This window comes from Eulemur rufifrons, chromosome 30 (assembly GCF_041146395.1).
Source record: "Eulemur rufifrons isolate Redbay chromosome 30, OSU_ERuf_1, whole genome shotgun sequence".
NCBI classification, from domain to species: domain Eukaryota; kingdom Metazoa; phylum Chordata; class Mammalia; order Primates; family Lemuridae; genus Eulemur; species Eulemur rufifrons.
Genome location: NC_091012.1, coordinates 101,614,502 through 101,633,077, shown reverse-complemented (window position 1 = coordinate 101,633,077; position 18,576 = coordinate 101,614,502). Strand labels below are relative to the sequence as shown.

General features: G+C 48.3%; 1 protein-coding gene across 1 annotated transcript; it reads left to right on the top strand.

The window, feature by feature from the left end:
- The first annotated feature begins 907 nt into the window (after positions 1–907).
- SLC38A5 (solute carrier family 38 member 5) lies at positions 908–8,893 on the top strand. Its single transcript, XM_069463602.1, has 16 exons — positions 908–953; positions 1,292–1,345; positions 1,425–1,500; positions 2,059–2,174; positions 2,264–2,337; positions 3,016–3,108; positions 3,238–3,316; positions 5,307–5,389; positions 5,676–5,734; positions 5,835–5,957; positions 6,157–6,236; positions 6,929–7,029; positions 7,266–7,381; positions 7,992–8,136; positions 8,230–8,333; positions 8,792–8,893. The coding sequence occupies exons 2-16, from the start codon at positions 1,293–1,295 to the stop codon at positions 8,891–8,893; spliced, it is 1,404 nt and encodes a 467-aa protein (XP_069319703.1). The 5' UTR covers positions 908–953; position 1,292.
- Positions 8,894–18,576: the final 9,683 nt, after the last annotated feature.

Genomic DNA, 18,576 nt, shown 5'->3' with positions numbered 1-18,576 from the left:
AGGAGGGGGTGTGCAGTTGGTGTCTCCGGAGGCCCCAAGATATGAGTTGGGGTCCCGGGAGGGGGCTCAGAGAACCCATTGTTAGTGCTAGTGGGGAATTGAATAGGGTGGGGGGATGTCCTTTTGGTACCTTGATCCCAGGAAGCAAATTTAGGAGTGGGTGGGAGTCTTCAGAGGGTGCTCATGGCTGGGGATGGGGCTCCTTAAGACCTCTCCCCACTCCAGAAAGGGGATTCAGGACTTGGGAGGGGGTTTCCTAGATCTGGTCTTAGCTCTAATGGGGACTCTGAATGGGGGTGTCTGAGATACCTCATTCCCAGGGAGTGAGCTACGGCTGGGGCTTTCTTCAGAAACCCTCCATCCACAAGATGGGGGCTCTGGGCTTGGATGAGGATTGCAGAGACACCTCCATTCCAGGAAACACGTTAGGCCCTGGGAGGGGGGCTTTGCTGAAGGTCTCAGAGACTTCTCATCCTCAGGAGGGGAAATTAGGGCTTGGGTCAGGTCCCTGAGGCACCCTAAGCCCAGGAAGTTTCTCAAGTCTGGAAGTGTCTCCAAAGCTATTTCTGCCAAAAGACGAGTGTTTAAGACGTGATAGGGGTCCTGGAAAATACCTCTAGGCCCTAGGAGGGGGATTAAATGGGAGTCTCTGGGTCACTTCGTTTGGGGATTGTCTTTGGCCCCTAGTGAGGATATTCAGAGTTGTGGCGGAGAGCAGTTTGCAGCGCCTGGAGCTGGGGTCTGCAAGTCTGCCCCAACCCCCAGTCCATTCAACAGGTTGCATCAGCTCTGGGCAGGAGGGGGGTGAGGGGCATTAGAAGGGGTGGGGCAGCCGGGCTCGACACGTGTCCCTGCAAGGAGTGAGCCACGCAGTGAGGGTGGAGGGAAAGGGGGGGGGGCGGGGGACGGGGGAATGAAAGAGAATGAAAGAGACAGCCGGCAAGAGAGACAGAGTGAGTCCCCGGTCTGAGAGGCTATCCCAGCTCCAAATGGCCGTATCATCTGCCGTTGGTGTCTCTCTGTGACTTCCTGTTTCTCTCTCCCTCTGTTTATCTGTCACTGCCATCTTTTCTCTGTGTGTTTCTGAGTAGCTGGCGGCCTCTCTCCTCTGAGTCTTTTCACTCTCCCGTCTCTTTATCTGTCGACCTCTCTCCACTTATATCCCTGTCTCTCATCCCTCTCTGTCCTGTTCCCCTCCCTCATCTCTTTCCCTGTCCCTGTGTAACCCGCTCCTCTTTCACGCAGCTCTCCTCACTTCGTAGCACCCCCCACCACACTTCTCTACCTATAGGATGGAACTGCAGGATCCAAAGATGAACGGAACCCTTCCTGTGGATGCTGTGGAGTGAGTTGGGGATCCAAGGAGGTGGGGTCGGGGGTCAGGGTTACCCTCTCATCAGCCCCCATGTCCCTGCCCTACACAGCTACAGGCAGGAACGTGAGGGCTTCCTGCCCAGCCGTGGTCCTGCTCCTGGGAGGAAGCCGGTCCAGTTCATGGATGTGAGTGACCCTGTAGGCTCTGTCCCAGCGGCACCTGCCCCAGCTAATCTCCTCCCCTACTGCTCCCTCTTCCCAGCTACTCCTTCCCCCCAGCTGTCCCCATACTTAGCTATCTCCCCACTCCGGCTAGTTACTCCTCAGTTGCTTTCCCCTCCACATACTCCCCTTCCCCAGGTATGCCCTCCCTGGCTGCTCCCCTCCCTGCTTGCTTTGCTCCCTAGCTGTTTCCCCCCCTCCGGTGCTCCCCCTCCTCAGCTGATCCCCAGCCCCATCTACTCCCTCAGCTGTTTTGCCTCTGGTAGCTGCTCCACCTTCCCCTGGTCCTCTCTACTTCTAGCTGCTCCTTCCAAAGTTTCTCCTAGTTTTCTTCTTCCCAGCTCTCCTTTCCCAGCTTCCTTCATCTTCAACTCTTTTTCCCTTCCAGCCTCTTCCTTCCTCCTATGGCCCCTCCTAGGTGTCTCCCCCGACTCCACTCACTTCTTTCCCTGGCTCTGGCACTCCTCCCCTTACCTGGTCCTCCCTCCCCATGTGTGCCCGGGCTTTACCCCTTGCCTGCAGTTCGAGGGTAAGATATCGTTCGGAATGTCAGTGTTCAACCTCAGCAACGCCATCATGGGCAGCGGCATCCTGGGGCTGGCTTATGCCATGGCCCACACAGGGGTCCTCTTCTTCCTGTGAGTCCATGGGTGGCCTGGGGGGCCAGGGGTGTCGTGGGGAAGGTGGGAGGCCCAGGATGAAGTCCAAGCTTTGCCATTCGCCACAGAGCCTTGCTGCTGTGCATCGCACTTCTGTCTTCGTACTCCATCCACCTCCTGCTGACATGTGCTGGTGTCATAGGTGAGACCCAGAGCCTGGATCCCAGCCCCTACCCCCACCCCTTTAGACCCCAGGCTCTTGATCCACATCCAGAGCTCACCCAAGACCTTGGACCCCAGACCCTGAGCCCAACTCCCTGACCCCAGACCTCAACCCAACACCCAGACTCTGGATGTGCCACCCTGACCCCAGATCTCAGGCCGAGCACCCCAGACCCCTCACTCAACTCCAGAACCCTGACCTTCAGACTTTATCTGGTCTCCCAAATCCTCATCTCCCAATTCCCAACCTCCACCCCTCAGTGCGGCCATCTGACTCCATTGCTCAGACCACTGCACTCTACCTCTAACCCCACCCTCAGTCCTCAGACTGCCCCCTTAACCTGGAAGCTAGCCCCATAACCCTGAGGCCCCCACTCCTCAGCCCCCGGGCTTCACTCTCATCGTGGTCTCAGTCCATATTCTGGCTCTAAGCCCCCTACTCCCTACCTCTAGCCCCTAATCTTCTCCCTGGTCTCGGATCCCACCTTCCAGACTCTACCCCCAAGCTCAGCCCTAACTGCTTAGCCCACACCTTCAGCCTCCATCAATCAAACTCAGTTTCCCCAAGCCCCGACTCCCCAGCTCCCTGAACCTCTGGCCTGCACCCCTGGCCTGGCCTCCTGGACCTACAACCAGGCCTATACCCTCCCCTCACTAGGCATCCGGGCCTATGAACAGCTGGGACAGAAGGCATTCGGGCCTGCAGGGAAGGTAGCGGTGGCTGCAGTCATCTGTCTGCACAATGTTGGGGGTGAGGAGTCTGTGAGGTGGGGGTCAGCTTGGGGGGGAAGAGGGTGGGGTGAGGTGGGCTGGGCTGGGGAAGACGAGGTGGGGGCATGAAGGGAATCCTTCTACTTATACCTCCCCCTACCCGCACCAGCCATGTCCAGTTACCTGTTCATCATCAAATCTGAGCTCCCCCTGGTTATTGGCACCTTCCTGAACAGGGCCCCCGAGGGGTGAGTGAGCAACACCCTTCGGCTGGCCTGCAGTCGCTTGACTCTGCCTGTGAGGTCGGTCTGGCTGTTCTCTTCCACTCTCTGTGTCCAGCTGACTCCCAGGTGTTCTATTTTGTGACTGTTGGGCAGGCCAGTTGGGTCTGACTGTGATTCCTGTGTATTGTGATGCCAACAGTATGTGTGACTGTTCCTCTGACTATAGAAGTCCAGTAGACCATGTGCTGATTTTGTGACTGTTATTCTGGCTGCTTCTGGCTGGTGACTGACTCTGTATGGCCAGTGTCCTCTGATGCTGACCCTGTGTGTGTGACTGCACATAGCCAGTAGACTTAGATTCTGTCTGCGGGTTTGATTCAGTGACTGTTGTGCTGGCCAGTTCTTTCTGGCTGGCTGTATGCTTGACTCCAGCTGTGTCCTGTATATTGTGATTCTGACCATATGTGTCTGACTCTGACTTTCCCCATCCAGCTGTTTCTTTGAGTTTGATTTTGGGTTCATCTGGCTAAATCTGGCTAGCCGTAAGTGTATGATTGCTGATTCCAATGTTATGTGTATGTGTGTGTGTAGTATACTGTGGTATCAACTATGTCTGTGTGACTTGCTCTGACTGCATGTATCCAGTCAACTCCATCTCTGGGTTTGATTTGGTGACTTTTGTTCTGGCAAATTCTCTCTGGCTATGTGTGTGTATGCTCCCCAACTCTGACTGTATGTATATGGCCCCTGTCTTACGGTTTGCAACTTTCACTGTTGTTCCGACCATGCATCCAGCTAATTGTGTGTTTGAGTCCACACCCAGCATGTGCTCAATCTGTCTCTCTGTCTATGATGGGCCCCAGCAGCATGCGTGTGCATGCAGTGTGTGGTGATGCTTTTGCTAGAGCTCAGTGTGTCTAGCTGCCTTTGTATGTTTAACGCACAGCTCTATGTGACCAGTGGCTGACTTTGACTCTGGTCTCGTGGACTTTGCATGGTGTGTATGCATGTGTCTGGTTTTGTGAGTCTGACTATGGGTTGGTTGGTCTGTGTGTCTGACAGTTTTAACTGAGTGCTTGCTTTTTATTGCCTGTATATATCCTGTTAGATTTTTGATTTGATTCTGAGAACATCAGGTAGCTTACAGTGTGACTAGGTATGTCTAATTATTATAATTAGCTCTCATTGTATATATGGCCAATGACGCTTTGTTTGTTTATTTCCGGGTAACTTTATGTATGAGATAGAAAAAGAACGTGTGAATGCCTGGAACATAGTAGGCATTCAGTCAAGTTGTTTGGACCAAATGAGCATTGCTCAGCTGATTCTGCATTAACCAGTCTTCCCTGGGCCCCTCCCTCCAATATCTGTACAGTATCCTCCAATATCCCTCCAATATCTCACTTTTTCTCGGAGCTTAGTTCCAGCAGTGGCCAGCTGGCTGATTTTGTTTCTATTTCAGTCTGTTTTTTGGTTGTGTGGCCACATCATCCCATGGGCATACTTTCAGATATCCAGCAAACCTTGAGCTGTTCAAACAAGCGTGCATGTGTATTTCTGACTTTTTGACGGACTCTGTGTCGGGGCCTGTCTATCAGCTCATCAGACTGTTGTTCTACCTGTCAGACATACCAGGACGGTGACTCACTCTATCTTTGTGTCTGGCACCTTGTGTTGGACTGATTTGCACGTTGAGTCTGATTGATCTGGCGTGTTTGAGCATCTGATTGTATATCTGCTTCTGAATCTGACGGTGAGCTTTGTCCAACTGTGCATGTGTTGTCAGCTCTGTCCCCTCAACGGTGTCTGACTGACTGTCTTCATAATCAGTCTGTTTTTCGCAATCCTGTTGTGCCATTTGTCACCGTAACCACCTGAATGACTTATCACAGCTGAGGTGTCAGCTTATCTTTCCTGACTGTGGGTGGAAATCTGTTTGTCTGTCTTCTGTGAGTGTCTACCTGACGGTCTCCTTTGGCTGGCAGCGAGGCACTGTGTTTCCCTGTCTCCCTAGGAACTGGTTCTTGAAGGGAAACTTCCTTATCATCCTTGTCAGTGTGTTAATCATCCTGCCCCTGGCCCTTATGAAACATCTGGGTAAGAGGCTTCCTGGGTTGGTCATTGGATAGTGGGTTCGAGAGGGGGAGCCATTGAGAAACTTCCCATTTTCAAGGGCTATGGGACACCAGGAGAACACTTGTTTGATGTGGGTTTTAGCAGATTAGTAGGAGTTTACTATGGAGGGGTGGCCGGTCTGGGTGGAAGTAAAAGCTTTTGCAAAAGTAATTGGGGCAAGGGGACCTTGAAGGCCAGACTAGGGGCTTGGGGTTTGGCATGGGGGTTGTCCCTTGATTTCTGAGGCTCTTTGTATTGCCCCTTGTAGGCTACCTGGGGTACACCAGTGGCCTTTCTCTGACCTGCATGCTGTTTTTCCTCATTTCGGTGAGTCAGAGAGAAGAACATGAAAAAGTGGGGAGGGAGTGTGGGACTTTGGGACACAGCCTCCACCATGACCTCTCTTCCCTGCCCCCCCCACCCCTAGGTCATCTATAAGAAGTTCCAACTTGGCTGTGCTGTCGGCCGAAACGAGACAGCAATAGAGAGTGAAGCCCCGCCGGGGCTCAACAGCAGCTGTGAGGCCAAGATGTTCACAGTCGACTCACAGGTGGGTATGTGGGCATGCAGGAGCTTGCGCCACACTCAGACCCTCTGATCCCGTCACGCGGAGTATCCTGCTCAGAGGGAAGCCAGGTATTGGGCATTGGGGGCTCCCATGTGTCTGATACGGAGGGCGATGGTGGGGCCGGGGGGAGGGGATGGACCCCTGTGGACTCCAATCCTGTGTACTTGGGTCATTTCTGCAGATGTCCTACACAGTGCCCATTATGGCTTTCGCCTTTGTCTGCCACCCTGAGGTGCTGCCCATCTACACAGAGCTCTGCCGGTGAGTGGGCGGGCAGGTGGGCACGTGAGATGGGCCAGCAGGGGGGCAGTAGTCATATGCCTGGCAATCCCTACAGCAGTCCTGGAACTGTAGCCTGATAGTGGCTGGGTTGTGCCAAGGGAGGGGTTTGGGGTGGCCAGGAGGCCTCAGGGGACTCAGGGCGGTGACTATTTACTGACTGGGGCTTAAGTATTCCCCTACTTTAACATCCAGCACAAATGTGAATGGGCAGAGTTGGGAGGCTGAGATCAGATGATCACATGGATGGGTGGTATGCAGGGACAGGGAGGGGGAGGTAGGGCTCTTATGACGGGGGGACGTGGGGATGATCAGACAGAGGGACAGTGTGGATGGTCAGATGGAAGGGAGAGGCAGTGGTGGTCAAATGGAGGGGAGAGGCGGAGATGGGGTTTTCCATGGTGGTGGGGGTCCCTTGATTTCTGACGCTCTGTGTTTTGCCCCTTGTAGGCTACCTGGGGTATCCCAGTGGTCTCATTGGGGGGGAGATATGGATGGGCAGAGAGGGGAGGCTTGGCTAGTCACACAGGGGAGGTGGAGATGGGCATCCCAGTGTATACCAGCTGAACGTCAGTTTGGGAGAATGGGATGCTGGAGGGTGGGGGCTGGCTTTGAGAGGTCTGGGCCAGGTCCAGCATTCTGGGCATGACAGTTCTGTGGCCTCTGCACCCCAGGCCCTCCCAGCGCAGGATGCAGGCCGTGGCCAATGTGTCCATTGGGGCCATGTTCTGCATGTACGGGCTCACAGCCACCTTCGGATACCTCACCTTCTACAGTGAGTGGGGCTGGGGTCAGGCCTGGGGGCCAGGTGTGGGGACTGGGCAGAGGGCTGGGGCAGGAGCCTCTGAGCTCTTTCCCTCCATGACCTTGGACCTATCCCTTTCTAAAGGGAGGCGGGGTGCATTACACGTGTAGGTTCTGTCACTGTGGATGTGTGTGTGGGTTTCTGGGGCACTGGTCCTGGTGCTCCTGCCACATCCTGCATCGAGTGTTCCCTGTCCCATGGTCCAGGCAGCGTGGAGGCGGAAATGCTGCACATGTACAGCCAGAAGGACATGCTCATCCTCTGCGTGCGCCTGGCCGTGCTGCTCGCGGTGACCCTCACTGTGCCAGTCGTGCTGTTCCCTGTGTGTGGGGGCGAGGGTGGGCCCATGGGGAGGAGGGCCATGGATGGATGGATAGAGGATGTAGGCATGGATGTTCAGGTGGAGGGTGGAGATGGGAGTGGATGGGTGGATGGAGGAGGCAAGGATGGACAGACAGGGAAGGCAGAAGTGACAGATGGACAGAGAAGGCAAAGATAGACGGTCAGACAGAAGGGGGGATGCAGATGGCAGGACAGAGAGGGTCAGGGGGCTGGGGGAGGGGCACGTGACAATGATTAGATGGGGGAGGTAGAGGTAGTCAGTTGGAGAGAGGCAGGGATCTCAGGGTGGGAGGACAGGTAGATGATCAGACGGGGCAGGCAGAGACGGTGAGATGGAGGGTGAGGATTTCAGACAGTGGGCGGAGGCACAGGTGGATTTTCAGACAGAAGGGGATGTGGATTGTCAGAGGGTAGAGGCAGGAAGCTCACTGAGCAGGTGGAGGCACAGATGGAAGGTCTGGAAAGGCAGAGCCATAGACAGAGGGAGGGGAAATCGGGGATCGGGATGGGGGTGGAGCCAGAGCGGATTATCACATGGAAGGGGGCAGTACTTGGGTCCTGACTTCTGCCGCACCCTTCTCTGGCCGCAGATCCGCCGGGCTCTGCAGCAGCTGCTTTTCCCAGGCAAGGCCTTCAGCTGGCTGCGACACGTGGCCATAGCCCTGATCCTGCTTGTTTTGGTCAATGTCCTTGTCATCTGTGTGCCGACCATCCGGGATATCTTTGGGGTTATCGGTCAGAATCCCCAACCCCAGTCCCATACCCCACCTAATATGGGCCTTGTACCCAAGCTTAGGTTGACTCCTGTCCCTCCTTCTTGTCCTCCAGGGTCCACATCAGCCCCCAGCCTCATCTTCATCCTCCCCAGCATCTTCTACCTCCGCATTGTACCCTCTGAGGTGGAGCCCCTCTTCTCCTGGCCCAAGATCCAGGTGAGCACTCCAGGGGAGAGCTGGGGGCAGGTGGCATTCTGAAGAGGGGGCTGAGGGAAGAAGGAACATGTAGAAGGGGTGATGGTCTGGAAGAACAGGGGTGACTGTCTCAGAAAGGGGCAGAGCAGACGGAGCACCAGCAGGGGCTGGGAAGAAAGAGGGAGCGCTCAAGAAGGGGCTGCCATGCGAGGAGCATTCTGCAGGCAGATGGAAGGAGCACTGTTGGGGAGAGAGCTGGGAGTACTTTCCAGAAGGAGGCTGGAGGAGAGCACTCCCGAATGGGTCCTGGGAAGATGAGGGAGGATTCACAGGAAGGGGAGGGCTGTAGGGAACACAGAGGAGGGTCAGGGTGGATTGGGCTCTCTCTGGAGGCGGGTGGAGAGCTTGAGGAACATTTTCAGGTGGAGCTTAGGTGGGGAGTCTCAACTAGCCCTATCTTCTCTTCCTCTTGCCTGCAGGCTCTGTGTTTTGGTGCCCTGGGTGTCCTCTTCATGGCCATCAGTATAGGCTTTATGTTTGCCAACTGGGCCACAGGCCAGAACAGTGTGTCTGGACACTGACCATGCCCTGCCTCGGTCCCCGTGCACACACACACGTGCGTATGGAGGGAGGGTGTCGGGCCACTTTCTAGGGTCCCTCGTGCCTGGGGTATGGAGGGGGCTGGTTCTCACTAGCATGGCTGTTGGAGGTGGGGGCAGCAGAGGCTGCAGAGTGGTCCACTTTCTTCCTCCCCAGGGATGCTGAGCTTGGATCATGGCCCTAATTGCAACCCCAACTCCATGGAAGGAGGAGGTGGCCAGGACCTGGGGGAGCCCTTGCCCAGCCCAGTCTTCTCTGTCTCCTCCTGGCCAAAGCTGTTGGTCAGAATTACCCTTGGGCTAAAGGGGAAGAATAAAGATGTTGAATTATAGCTCCAGCCTCCGCCTTCGGATCTTTTACTAAGACTTCTTGGTGAAGCCTGCTCAAGTCCAGGCTGGGGTAAACTGAGGCCCTGAAAGTAGGACTGTGCCTGTTCCCATGTGGTCACTCACTCAGTAAGCATCTGTTGAGAGCCTACTGGGTGACAGGCACTGTTCTAGGCACTGGGGACATAGCAGTGAATGAAGCAGATGACAGTGCCCATCAAGGAGTTGATGGTCTAGCTCAAGAGTGGACACACTATGGCCCACAGGCCAAATTCAGCCTGCCACTTATTATGGTATTGCCCTTGAACTAAGAATGGCTTTCATATTTCTAAATGATTAAAAAATATCAGAAGAATAATATTTTGTGACACTTGGAAGTTATATGAAATTCAAATTTCAGTGCGTCTAAGTCAAGTTTTGTTGGAGCACAGTCATGCTTGTTCATTTACATATTGTTTATGGCTTTTTTTGTGCATAGCTGAGGATTTGCAACAGAGACCATATGGCTCTGCAACGTCATTTACTCTCTGGCTCTTTTCGGAAAAAGCTAGCTAGCAGAAGACAGGCTAAGAGAAGAATCATTTCTGATAAAGATGAGAGCTATGAAATGTGAAGTGATGCGGGGAAGTGGTGGGTGAGCAGTCAGGGAGGTCTCACCAAGGAGGGGACAGTGAGCTGGGCTCTAGGTTGGCTAGAGGGAGCAAGCCCCACGGTTATCATGGGAAAGAGTGTCTCTAAGTAGAGGGCAGCAGCAAGTGCAAAGGCCCTGAGGTAGGAAGGAGCATGGCTGGTTCAAGCAAGAGTCAGGAGCACCTAGCATGGGGATGTGAGGGCTGATTTCACCATGGCCTTGCCAACAGCCTGAGTTATGAAACATGGATCTTTGCCACCTAATAATTGAAAATGGTATTATAGACACTGAAATTTGAATTTCATATAATTTCCAAGTGTCACAAATTTGATTCTTTTGATTTTTTTCAATCACTTAGAAATAGGAAAGCCATTTTTAGTGCAAGGGCCATACCAAAAACAATTCACGTGTGTTTATGAAAGAAATCTTCAGAGACTTAAGGACATCTCTCTTTAAAGATTATTTTTATTCATATAAAGGCCACTACAGCTATATAATCTTTTCCCCCCTCCCTATTTACAGATAGGGCAATTGACTAATTGATTAATACTATCTACTTCTAGTTTCACTATTCTTTATCCCTTACTGCCACTAAACTTAAGCTGAACAAGCCTGCCTTTTTTTTTTTTTTTTTTTTTTTTTTTTTGAGACAGAGTCTCAACTGTGTTGCCCAGGCTAGAGTGAGTGCCGTGGCGTCAGCCTAGCTCACAGCAACCTCAAACCTGAGCTCAAGGGATCCTCCTGCCTCAGCCTCCCGAGTAGCTGGGACTATAAGCATGTACCACCATGCCCGGCTAATTTTTTCTATATATATTTTTAGCTGTCCATATAATTTCTTTCTATTTTTAGTAGAGATGGGGTCTCGCTCTTGCTCAGGCTGGTCTCGAACTCCTGAGCTCAAACGATCCACCCACCTCGGCCTCCCAGAGTGCTAGGATTACAGGCGTGAGCCACCGCGCCCGGCCAAGCCTGCCTTTTAATAATAATGATAACCTGAAATTCCAGTGCCTGGCCTTAAAAATGCAAGCCTTCATATGTAACAAAAAGCACCACAAAAGCAGATGAAGGTGATGCCCCTGCTCCTGAGATCAGCAGAGGGTGATATCATCCTATTTCACAAAGCTTGACCCAAGGACCTGTTTCAATATGATGCTGAAGTGAGCGCTTTTGCAAGAATTTCAATCCTGTTTTCATGTGTAGCATGGAGATGTGTGCGAATGGTCATAATTTGTTCTATTCTCTGTTAAAGTGACTGTGTCTTGGGAAACTCTGAAGGTTTTAGGAATTAATGCCATGCAAAAAAAAAAGTTGAACTCTGACATAAATCTGACATATTTAAAGATGTAAAAATTAAAGTATCATCTAAGTCAAAATACGCCATAAACAACCATTTTTAAAAAGGCAAATTTAGGGGGAAATGGTGAAACATGCAACAAATTAAAAGTAACCATCTCTAATAAATAACAAAGCATTTGCATATCAATAAGAGAAACTGGAGCAACTCAACAAAAATGTGTTCAGGCACCGCACCACTTCATAGTGTAGCACGAAAGGATTGAGAAATAGAAAGTACGAGGCCAGGCGTGCTGGCTCATGCCTATAATCCTAGCACTCTGGGAGGCCGAGGCAGGAGGATTACTTGAGGTCAGGAGTTCAAGACCAGCCTGAGCAAGAGTGAGACCTCGTTTCTACTAAAAATAGAAAAATTAGCTGGGCATGGTGGTGTGTGCCTATAGTCCCAGCTACTCAGAAGGCTGAAGCAAGAGGATTGCCTGAGCCCCAGGAGTTTGAAGCTGCAGTGAGCTATGATGATGCCAGGGCACTCTAGCCCTGGGCAACAGAGCAAGACTCTGTCTCAAAAAAAAAAAAAAAAGTATGAAAGGAAAAAATTAAAGGAAATGGAGTATAGATCCTGGAATTTTCAACATTCACCTAATAGGAGTTCCAGACACAGGGAATAGAAAGACCAGAGAGAAGGCACTGCTTGAAGAAATAATGTTCTGAATAATTTCCTGCACTGAAGAAAGACATGAATTTTTAAAATGAAAAGCATGATTGACACACGTGCGTGCACGTGCAACACACACACACACACACACACACACCCAGAAATAAAATTTCAGGATGAAGATAAAATCCTGAAAGGTCCCAGAGAGAAAAGAGAGAAGAGAGACTATACTGAGAAGCTCTTCAAAGAGCTGATGAGAAATGACTGAACCTAGATATCTATATCCAGCGAGGATAATCCAGAATGAGACCAAAAATATTTTAGAAAGTTCGTGACACACATACCCTTTCTGAAATAATTATTGGGATATGCAGCCCTACAAGAAAAAAAGTAGATTTAAGAGGAAGCTGGACATTCCTATAAGCAATGGTGAAGGGAAAAATGACAAAATTTGTTGAAAAGTCTAAGTAAGTTTTGATTTTAAAAATTATAGTCTTGGCTGGGCGCGGTGGCTCACGCCTGTAATCCTAGCACTCTGGGAGGCCGAGGTGGGCGGATCGTTTGAGCTCAGGAGTTCGAGACCAGCCTGAGCAAGAGCGAGACCCCATCTCTACTAAAAATAGAAAGAAATTATATGGACAGCTAAAAATATATATATAGAAAAAATTAGCCGGGCATGGTGGTGCATGCCTGTAGTCCCAGCTACTCGGGAGGCTGAGACAGGAGGATCGCTTGAGCTCAGGAGTTTGAGGTTGCTGTGAGCTAGGCAGACGCCACGGCACTCACTCTAGCCTGGGCAACCGAGTGAGACTCTGTCTCAAAAAAAAAAAAAAAAAAAATTATAGTCTTGAACTAAAATTCCAGATAATATAAACATGGAAGATGGGAGGAGGGACAGGAAAGATATGAGAAATAAGCTCTTTTGTTGTTCAAGGGATGGATATAGATGCTAATTAATGGTAGAATGGTAGAATAGTTAAATGAGCCAGCATTTTGGAGTGCAAACTCTGGGGCCAGATGGCCCAGGTTCTGGCTTCTCATCTTACCAGCTGTGTGACCTGGTTTAAGTCACACAACCTTTCTGTGTTCCAGTCTACTCAGGAGTATCTAATTCATTTGATTGCTATGATTAAATGGGTTAATATGTGTAAAGCACTGAGAATAGCACCTGTCATGTGGTAAGTGCTATATGTAGTTTAGTTATTGTTGTTAGTAATGACTTAAAATGGCTATTAAAATGTAAAGGCATGTCTGGTTCCAGATGCAGATAGTGAACTAGAAATAGCTGTTGGCTTCTCTCCCAAACCGACCCTGCCACGGAAGAGGTGAGGAGGTAGTTGGACTTCATAACAGTTCCCAGCAACAAAACTCTTGATGGTTTGGTCCCCACTGGGGGATGAGATGGTCTAGAGTGGAAAAAGTCAGATGCCCCAGAGGGAGGATCAGCTGAGGTGGAGCTTTCTAAATTGCATTCTTTCCTCTCCTCATGTTTTCTGGAAGGCTCATTACCTGTCCTGTAAACACCACAAGGCAGAAACTTGGCAGGGCTGGCCCAGTGACAGCCCAGGGTGGCATGGTAACATTAAGGTGTGGTAGGGTTGGAAAGCTCATAGAAAAAGTGCAGTCCCATCAAGGCTGGCCAGTAACTGACAATTCCTTTCCTACCCCCCCCTCCGCCCTCTGGGCCAGGCAATTGCAACAAATATCACTCACCACTAGACTTCCTCTGTGCTCTTGCCTGGTGGCTAAGGAAGAAGTCCTGGAATCTTCCCTAGGGAGACATAGGCTAGGGAAGGGAAAGGAAAATGGGCTCAGCTCAGCTCCAGAGGCTCTCTACCATAAGACATACCAATCCCCAAACCCTTCAACTCACACGGAGCATCCAGAACTATTGCAGATATTGCATATGAAAAAAATTAACTGCTTAAATAAATAATTCAATGGAATAGGTTGGATATTAAAATGGATATAGCTGAGCAATCAATTTCTGGGCTGAAGAAAAGAGTCTAAAGGACTCACATAAAAGTGGCCAGGCATGGTGGCTCATGGGGAATCCATATCTTCAACAACTTTCAAGATAAATGTCATGAAGTTGGACTGAATTTGGTAAATTTAGTGAGTGTATGTAGAGACAGTGCACCTTCCATGACAGGAAAACATGAAGGGTTTATTGCTAAGATAAAAAAGTATTAACAGATCCAGATGCTCTCATTTCTTTCTTTCTTTCTTTTTTTTTTTTTTGTTTGAGACAGAGTCTTGCTCTGTTGCCCAGGCTAGAGTGCCGTGGTGTCAGCCTAGCTCACAGCAACCTCAAACTCCTGGGCTTAAGCGATCCTACTGGCTCAGCCTCCCGAGTAGCTGGGACTAGAGGCATGCGCCACCATGCCCGGCTAATATTTTTGTATATATATTTTTAGTTGTCCAGCTAATTTCTTTCTATTTTTTTTTTTTTTTTGGTAGAGACAAGGTCTCGCTGTTGCTCAGGCTGGTCTTGAACTCCTGAGCTCAAATGATCCACCCGCCTCGGCCTCCCAGAGTGCTAGGATTACAGGTGTGAGCCACTGTGCTCGGCCTCATTTCTTTTCGTTGAATCTTGCATGAGCAAAATCTCTGTGCTAAAACTACTATTTTAAGTGACACTTTGCAACAACTTATAAGTATTGTTAACTATATTCATGCAAATGCAACATGGCATCTTCAGTTTTGTAACATGCTAAAGTTGAATGATGAAGTATTCAGTGTGGATTTGCCATATCATTCTAAAGTGTGTTGGTTATCACAGGGACAGATGTTAGCCAAAATTTTATCTATGTGAGAACAGATAGTTAAATTTTATGAAGAACAGAATCAGCAATGTGAATTATTGAAAGAAAATTTCTACAGGAATGCAGCATTTCTGTGTGATATCATGTCAAATCAAAACGACTTGAATATTTCTTTGCAAGGTAAAACTAAATCTATATATGATATGTGGCAAAAAATCCAAGCATTTTGAAAAAAGCTATGTTTTTTCAAAACATTTCTTCTTCAAAAGGAAATTTCAGATGAGCATTTTCCCCAGTTAACATAGGTCATTTATGAGCAGGATGATATATGCGAATCATTTGAAGACTATGCAGCTGTTACAGACCTATTAATTGGAGAATACAATGAAAGGTTCACTGGCTTTGAGAATCATGACATCACACTCGAATTAGCATTTCAGCCTCACCTAGTTGATGTCACCAAGGCACCTAAAGAACTACAGATGAAATTGAGCTCTCAGTAGATGACATTTTAAAGTCGTTGTTTGATGCTAAGAAAGATCCTATTGAAATATGGAAAAACACAGAATACCCATGCCTTCAGCAACATGCCCCCAAAATGCTTTCTTGCTTTTCAACCACTTATTGCTATGAATCCACATTCTCCTGCCTAACCCAAATCAAGATGCCCTTAAGATCACAAATGACTAATACCCATCTAGAGGATCAACTGAAACTGTGGACCTCCATTGTGCAACCAAATATTCAAATGCTTTCCAACAAAAAGCAGACACAACAAAGTCATTAAAAGGTTAGTTAACTTTAAAATTAACAAGTAGTTTTCATTTTTTGATATTATTAAGTACATAGTAGTTAGATTTTTTTCAAAATAATGTACATTTTAAGTATATCTAATTGAAGTTTCTTGAATGTGGCCTTATTTGATTACAGCTAAATTAATGCGGCCTTCTAACATGAAAAGTTTCCCCACTCCTGGACCTAGGGTTTGACTCCAGCTCTAACAAGGACAAGTTGGGATTTATAGCCAAGGAGCAGGGTCAGGGGGTGGGGGGGGGGTGGTCAGTGGATGGTAAATGACTAAGAGGAAACATCAGAGGTAGGGGGATTCTGGCTAAACCGACTTGATGGGATTTTTGCTAAAACTGACTAAACAGGCAAAGCCATGGGACTAAAGACAGAAGCCAAGGTCAGAGCCTAGTTAGAAAGAGGACTTAGAGGAGCCTGACTCAAGTTTGGTCAAAGGAGGGACTCTTTGTCAGAAAGCACAAGCAATAAAGACAACACAGTAGTAAAATTAATGTATGATTAAGGAGAATTTTTGCGCATTGCTTGGCAGGAATCTGCTTTAACCATTGTGATAGTTTATTATGCGAATTGGGTCATTTTCGTCATACCCAACTAAATCAGAGTTGAGGAGCCGTGGGGAAAAAGCACTTGGGGCACATAGCACCTACCTGCTCCAAGAATTGAATTTTCTGCAAGGCCAGTGGTGGAAATGGCCAGCTGTAACTCTAAGACCAGTTTTACCTAGTAAGTGCTAAAACGACCTGCAATGACTTTAAGGCTAGTTTTACCTACTGCCAGAACTCACCAATCAGAGTTTGCCAGCTCCCAAATGCTTCTCTGGTGCCAATGAGCATCCTTTCAAAACATATGTACATAACATTTCTCTAATAAAGCTCCTAACGTTATCTTTGTTCTTCGGAGATACTGAAGACCACACTGCTTTGTGTGTATGCCCCAAACTGCAATTCTGTGATTCCCAAATAAAACGTTTAATTTAGAGATTTGTCTCTATATTTTTTTTATTTTGACTTTGACACCATTCACCATTAGTTTGATATGTTTAAAAGGTTTTTCCCCAAGGTGAGTAGTATACTGAATTTAAAAATTCATTCTATTGTAATTCTGATAATTGCTTTGCTTTCCATCTTACTTAGGACTTGCTGGATATTTAGGCAGCTATAAACTACCCAGAGAAACAGCAATGGAGATAACGAGGAATTTGTAGTGTTACTGTAAAAGAGTAACAGAAGGGGAATACTGTAAGGGTAAATAAACATAAAATTGCATTTTTCCTGTTGCCAAAAGGGAAAGAAAATTTTCCCCACTACGCTTTCTTAGGGCATTTCCTTGAGAAAACTTGTATTTGTAAATCCTTCCTTTGATATGTAAGCTTCTTGCTAGCCTATAACCCAGGAATGTCTTTTGTAAAGGCCTTGGAGCCAGTTCTTTGAAATGTGAACATCAAGGAAGCTAGTGCCCGTTTCCCTGTCACCAGGGGGGTTTAGCCTAGGTGTCTTGCTCCAAGCTGTAAGTACCTGCTTGTTACAGAGATACGAGTTTTATTTTTTCCTTCAGATAAAGGCAATTAACTAGCACAGATGGCTACTTCAGTTACCAGTTGAACTTAGGACTTGCCTGGGAGTATTTAGTTTTCACCCTTGGCTGCTGCTGTACAGTCAGGCCAATGAGCTGCATACCTGGACTTTCTGGTTCCTTCCACCACTTTTGGAATGTATGAAACACTACACCTCAAAGTGTGCGATCTGGTTTCCCAGACAGCTGTCAGAGGGGCAGATGATGCAATCTAGAGTGTGGAAGAATTAATGCCTTTGGGGTAAACTTTGACCAAAAAGAAAAGGAACCAGGAGTGAGATAATAGGCACATAAATTCCCTCTCCTTCCTCCTTCCCATGCACTGTTCCAAGCACGGTTTCTTGGGGATGTTTTTGCAGAAAAAGGCAGTTTGGGTGATTTTTGCAGCAAACTGCTCAGCTCTGTAAACTATATACTTCCCTCCCCTCCATCAGTCTCCCCTATGAAATCTTTCATAAATTACCCTTTTATAACTATTGCCTTGTAAAGTGAATTTTCTCTTGGAGAATAAAACAGATTGAGTCCTGTGCCAAAATGCAGGGGAAGCGGCACACAGCCAGGTTAAAAAATATTATATTAATCTATAATAATAATAGGTTTTCTACATGCCAAGAGTAACCATTTATAAAACAGAATGACGAAAAATCACACTTACATTGTTACAGCAAGTGTTACAGTGAGTGGTCCCAAGGACAAACCGAGCGGCACACGGAGAGTGGGAGAATCAAGGTTTATTTGCCGGCGGGCTCAGAGGGGTCTCACCACAAAATTCTGAGCCCCGTCTACACAATTTTTCCCACTTTTATTAAGTTGGGGTGATCCAAGGGGTGGGGTCTCAGGTGACTAATGGCTGCCAGGTAATAGGTTAGGTTAGTTGCTGCACCAGGTAATAGGTTTAGTGTTATGCTGATGCGCCAGGTAATAGATTAGTTGATGGGCCAGGTGTTAGGTTAGTATCATGCTGATGCGGGTCTTCAGTGAGGGGTGGGGGTCTCAGGTGGCTGCTGTGCTGAGTAACAGAGGGGGGTTTTCCTTATCAATATAGTGACAAAAATAAGTAAAATAAAAACAGACAATTGGAGCAAGATAGCAGATATAGCCCATGTCCCACCCAACAGCCCATTGAACTGGGAAGGAAAATGTTTTCAAGGATAAATTCTTAACAGTACAGGAAAACAAGAAAAGGTATCAGTAGGCCACCAGAAGTACTGAGGCACTCTGGGTAGATAGAAAGTAGGTGGGATCAGACTGATACAGAAATCCAAGGAGACAAGATCACAGCTTAAATCACCGCAGGCAAGCACTCCTTTGTGTAACAAAGCCTCTGAAACACTCCAAAGCCAGACTCAAAAAAATGCAAAGAGATAAGAGCAGGCATGGGCCTTAGGATAATCATCAGGTAAATTAAGCGTTCATTTGTAGCACCTGAATCAGCCAGATTCCCCTCCAACACCACACACAGATTGGCTAGCAGCAGCCACTTTTGCCTTTAAAATGAAACTCCAAGAATTAATTATTCATTAAAGAAAGTGAACAATTTGGTTGTACCTTCTCTATAATACACATGAACATTAAAAATATGACCATGTATTAGGCCATAAATCCAATGTTGATA

Coding starts and splice junctions, on each gene's coding strand:
- SLC38A5 (XM_069463602.1), top strand. CDS start 1,293: ATGGAACTGCAGGATCCAAAGATGAACGGAACCCTTCCTGTGGATGCT. Junction 5,958..6,156: donor TGTTCACAGTCGACTCACAG/GTGGGTATGTGG, acceptor TCATTTCTGCAG/ATGTCCTACACAGTGCCCAT. Junction 8,137..8,229: donor GGATATCTTTGGGGTTATCG/GTCAGAATCCCC, acceptor CTTGTCCTCCAG/GGTCCACATCAGCCCCCAGC.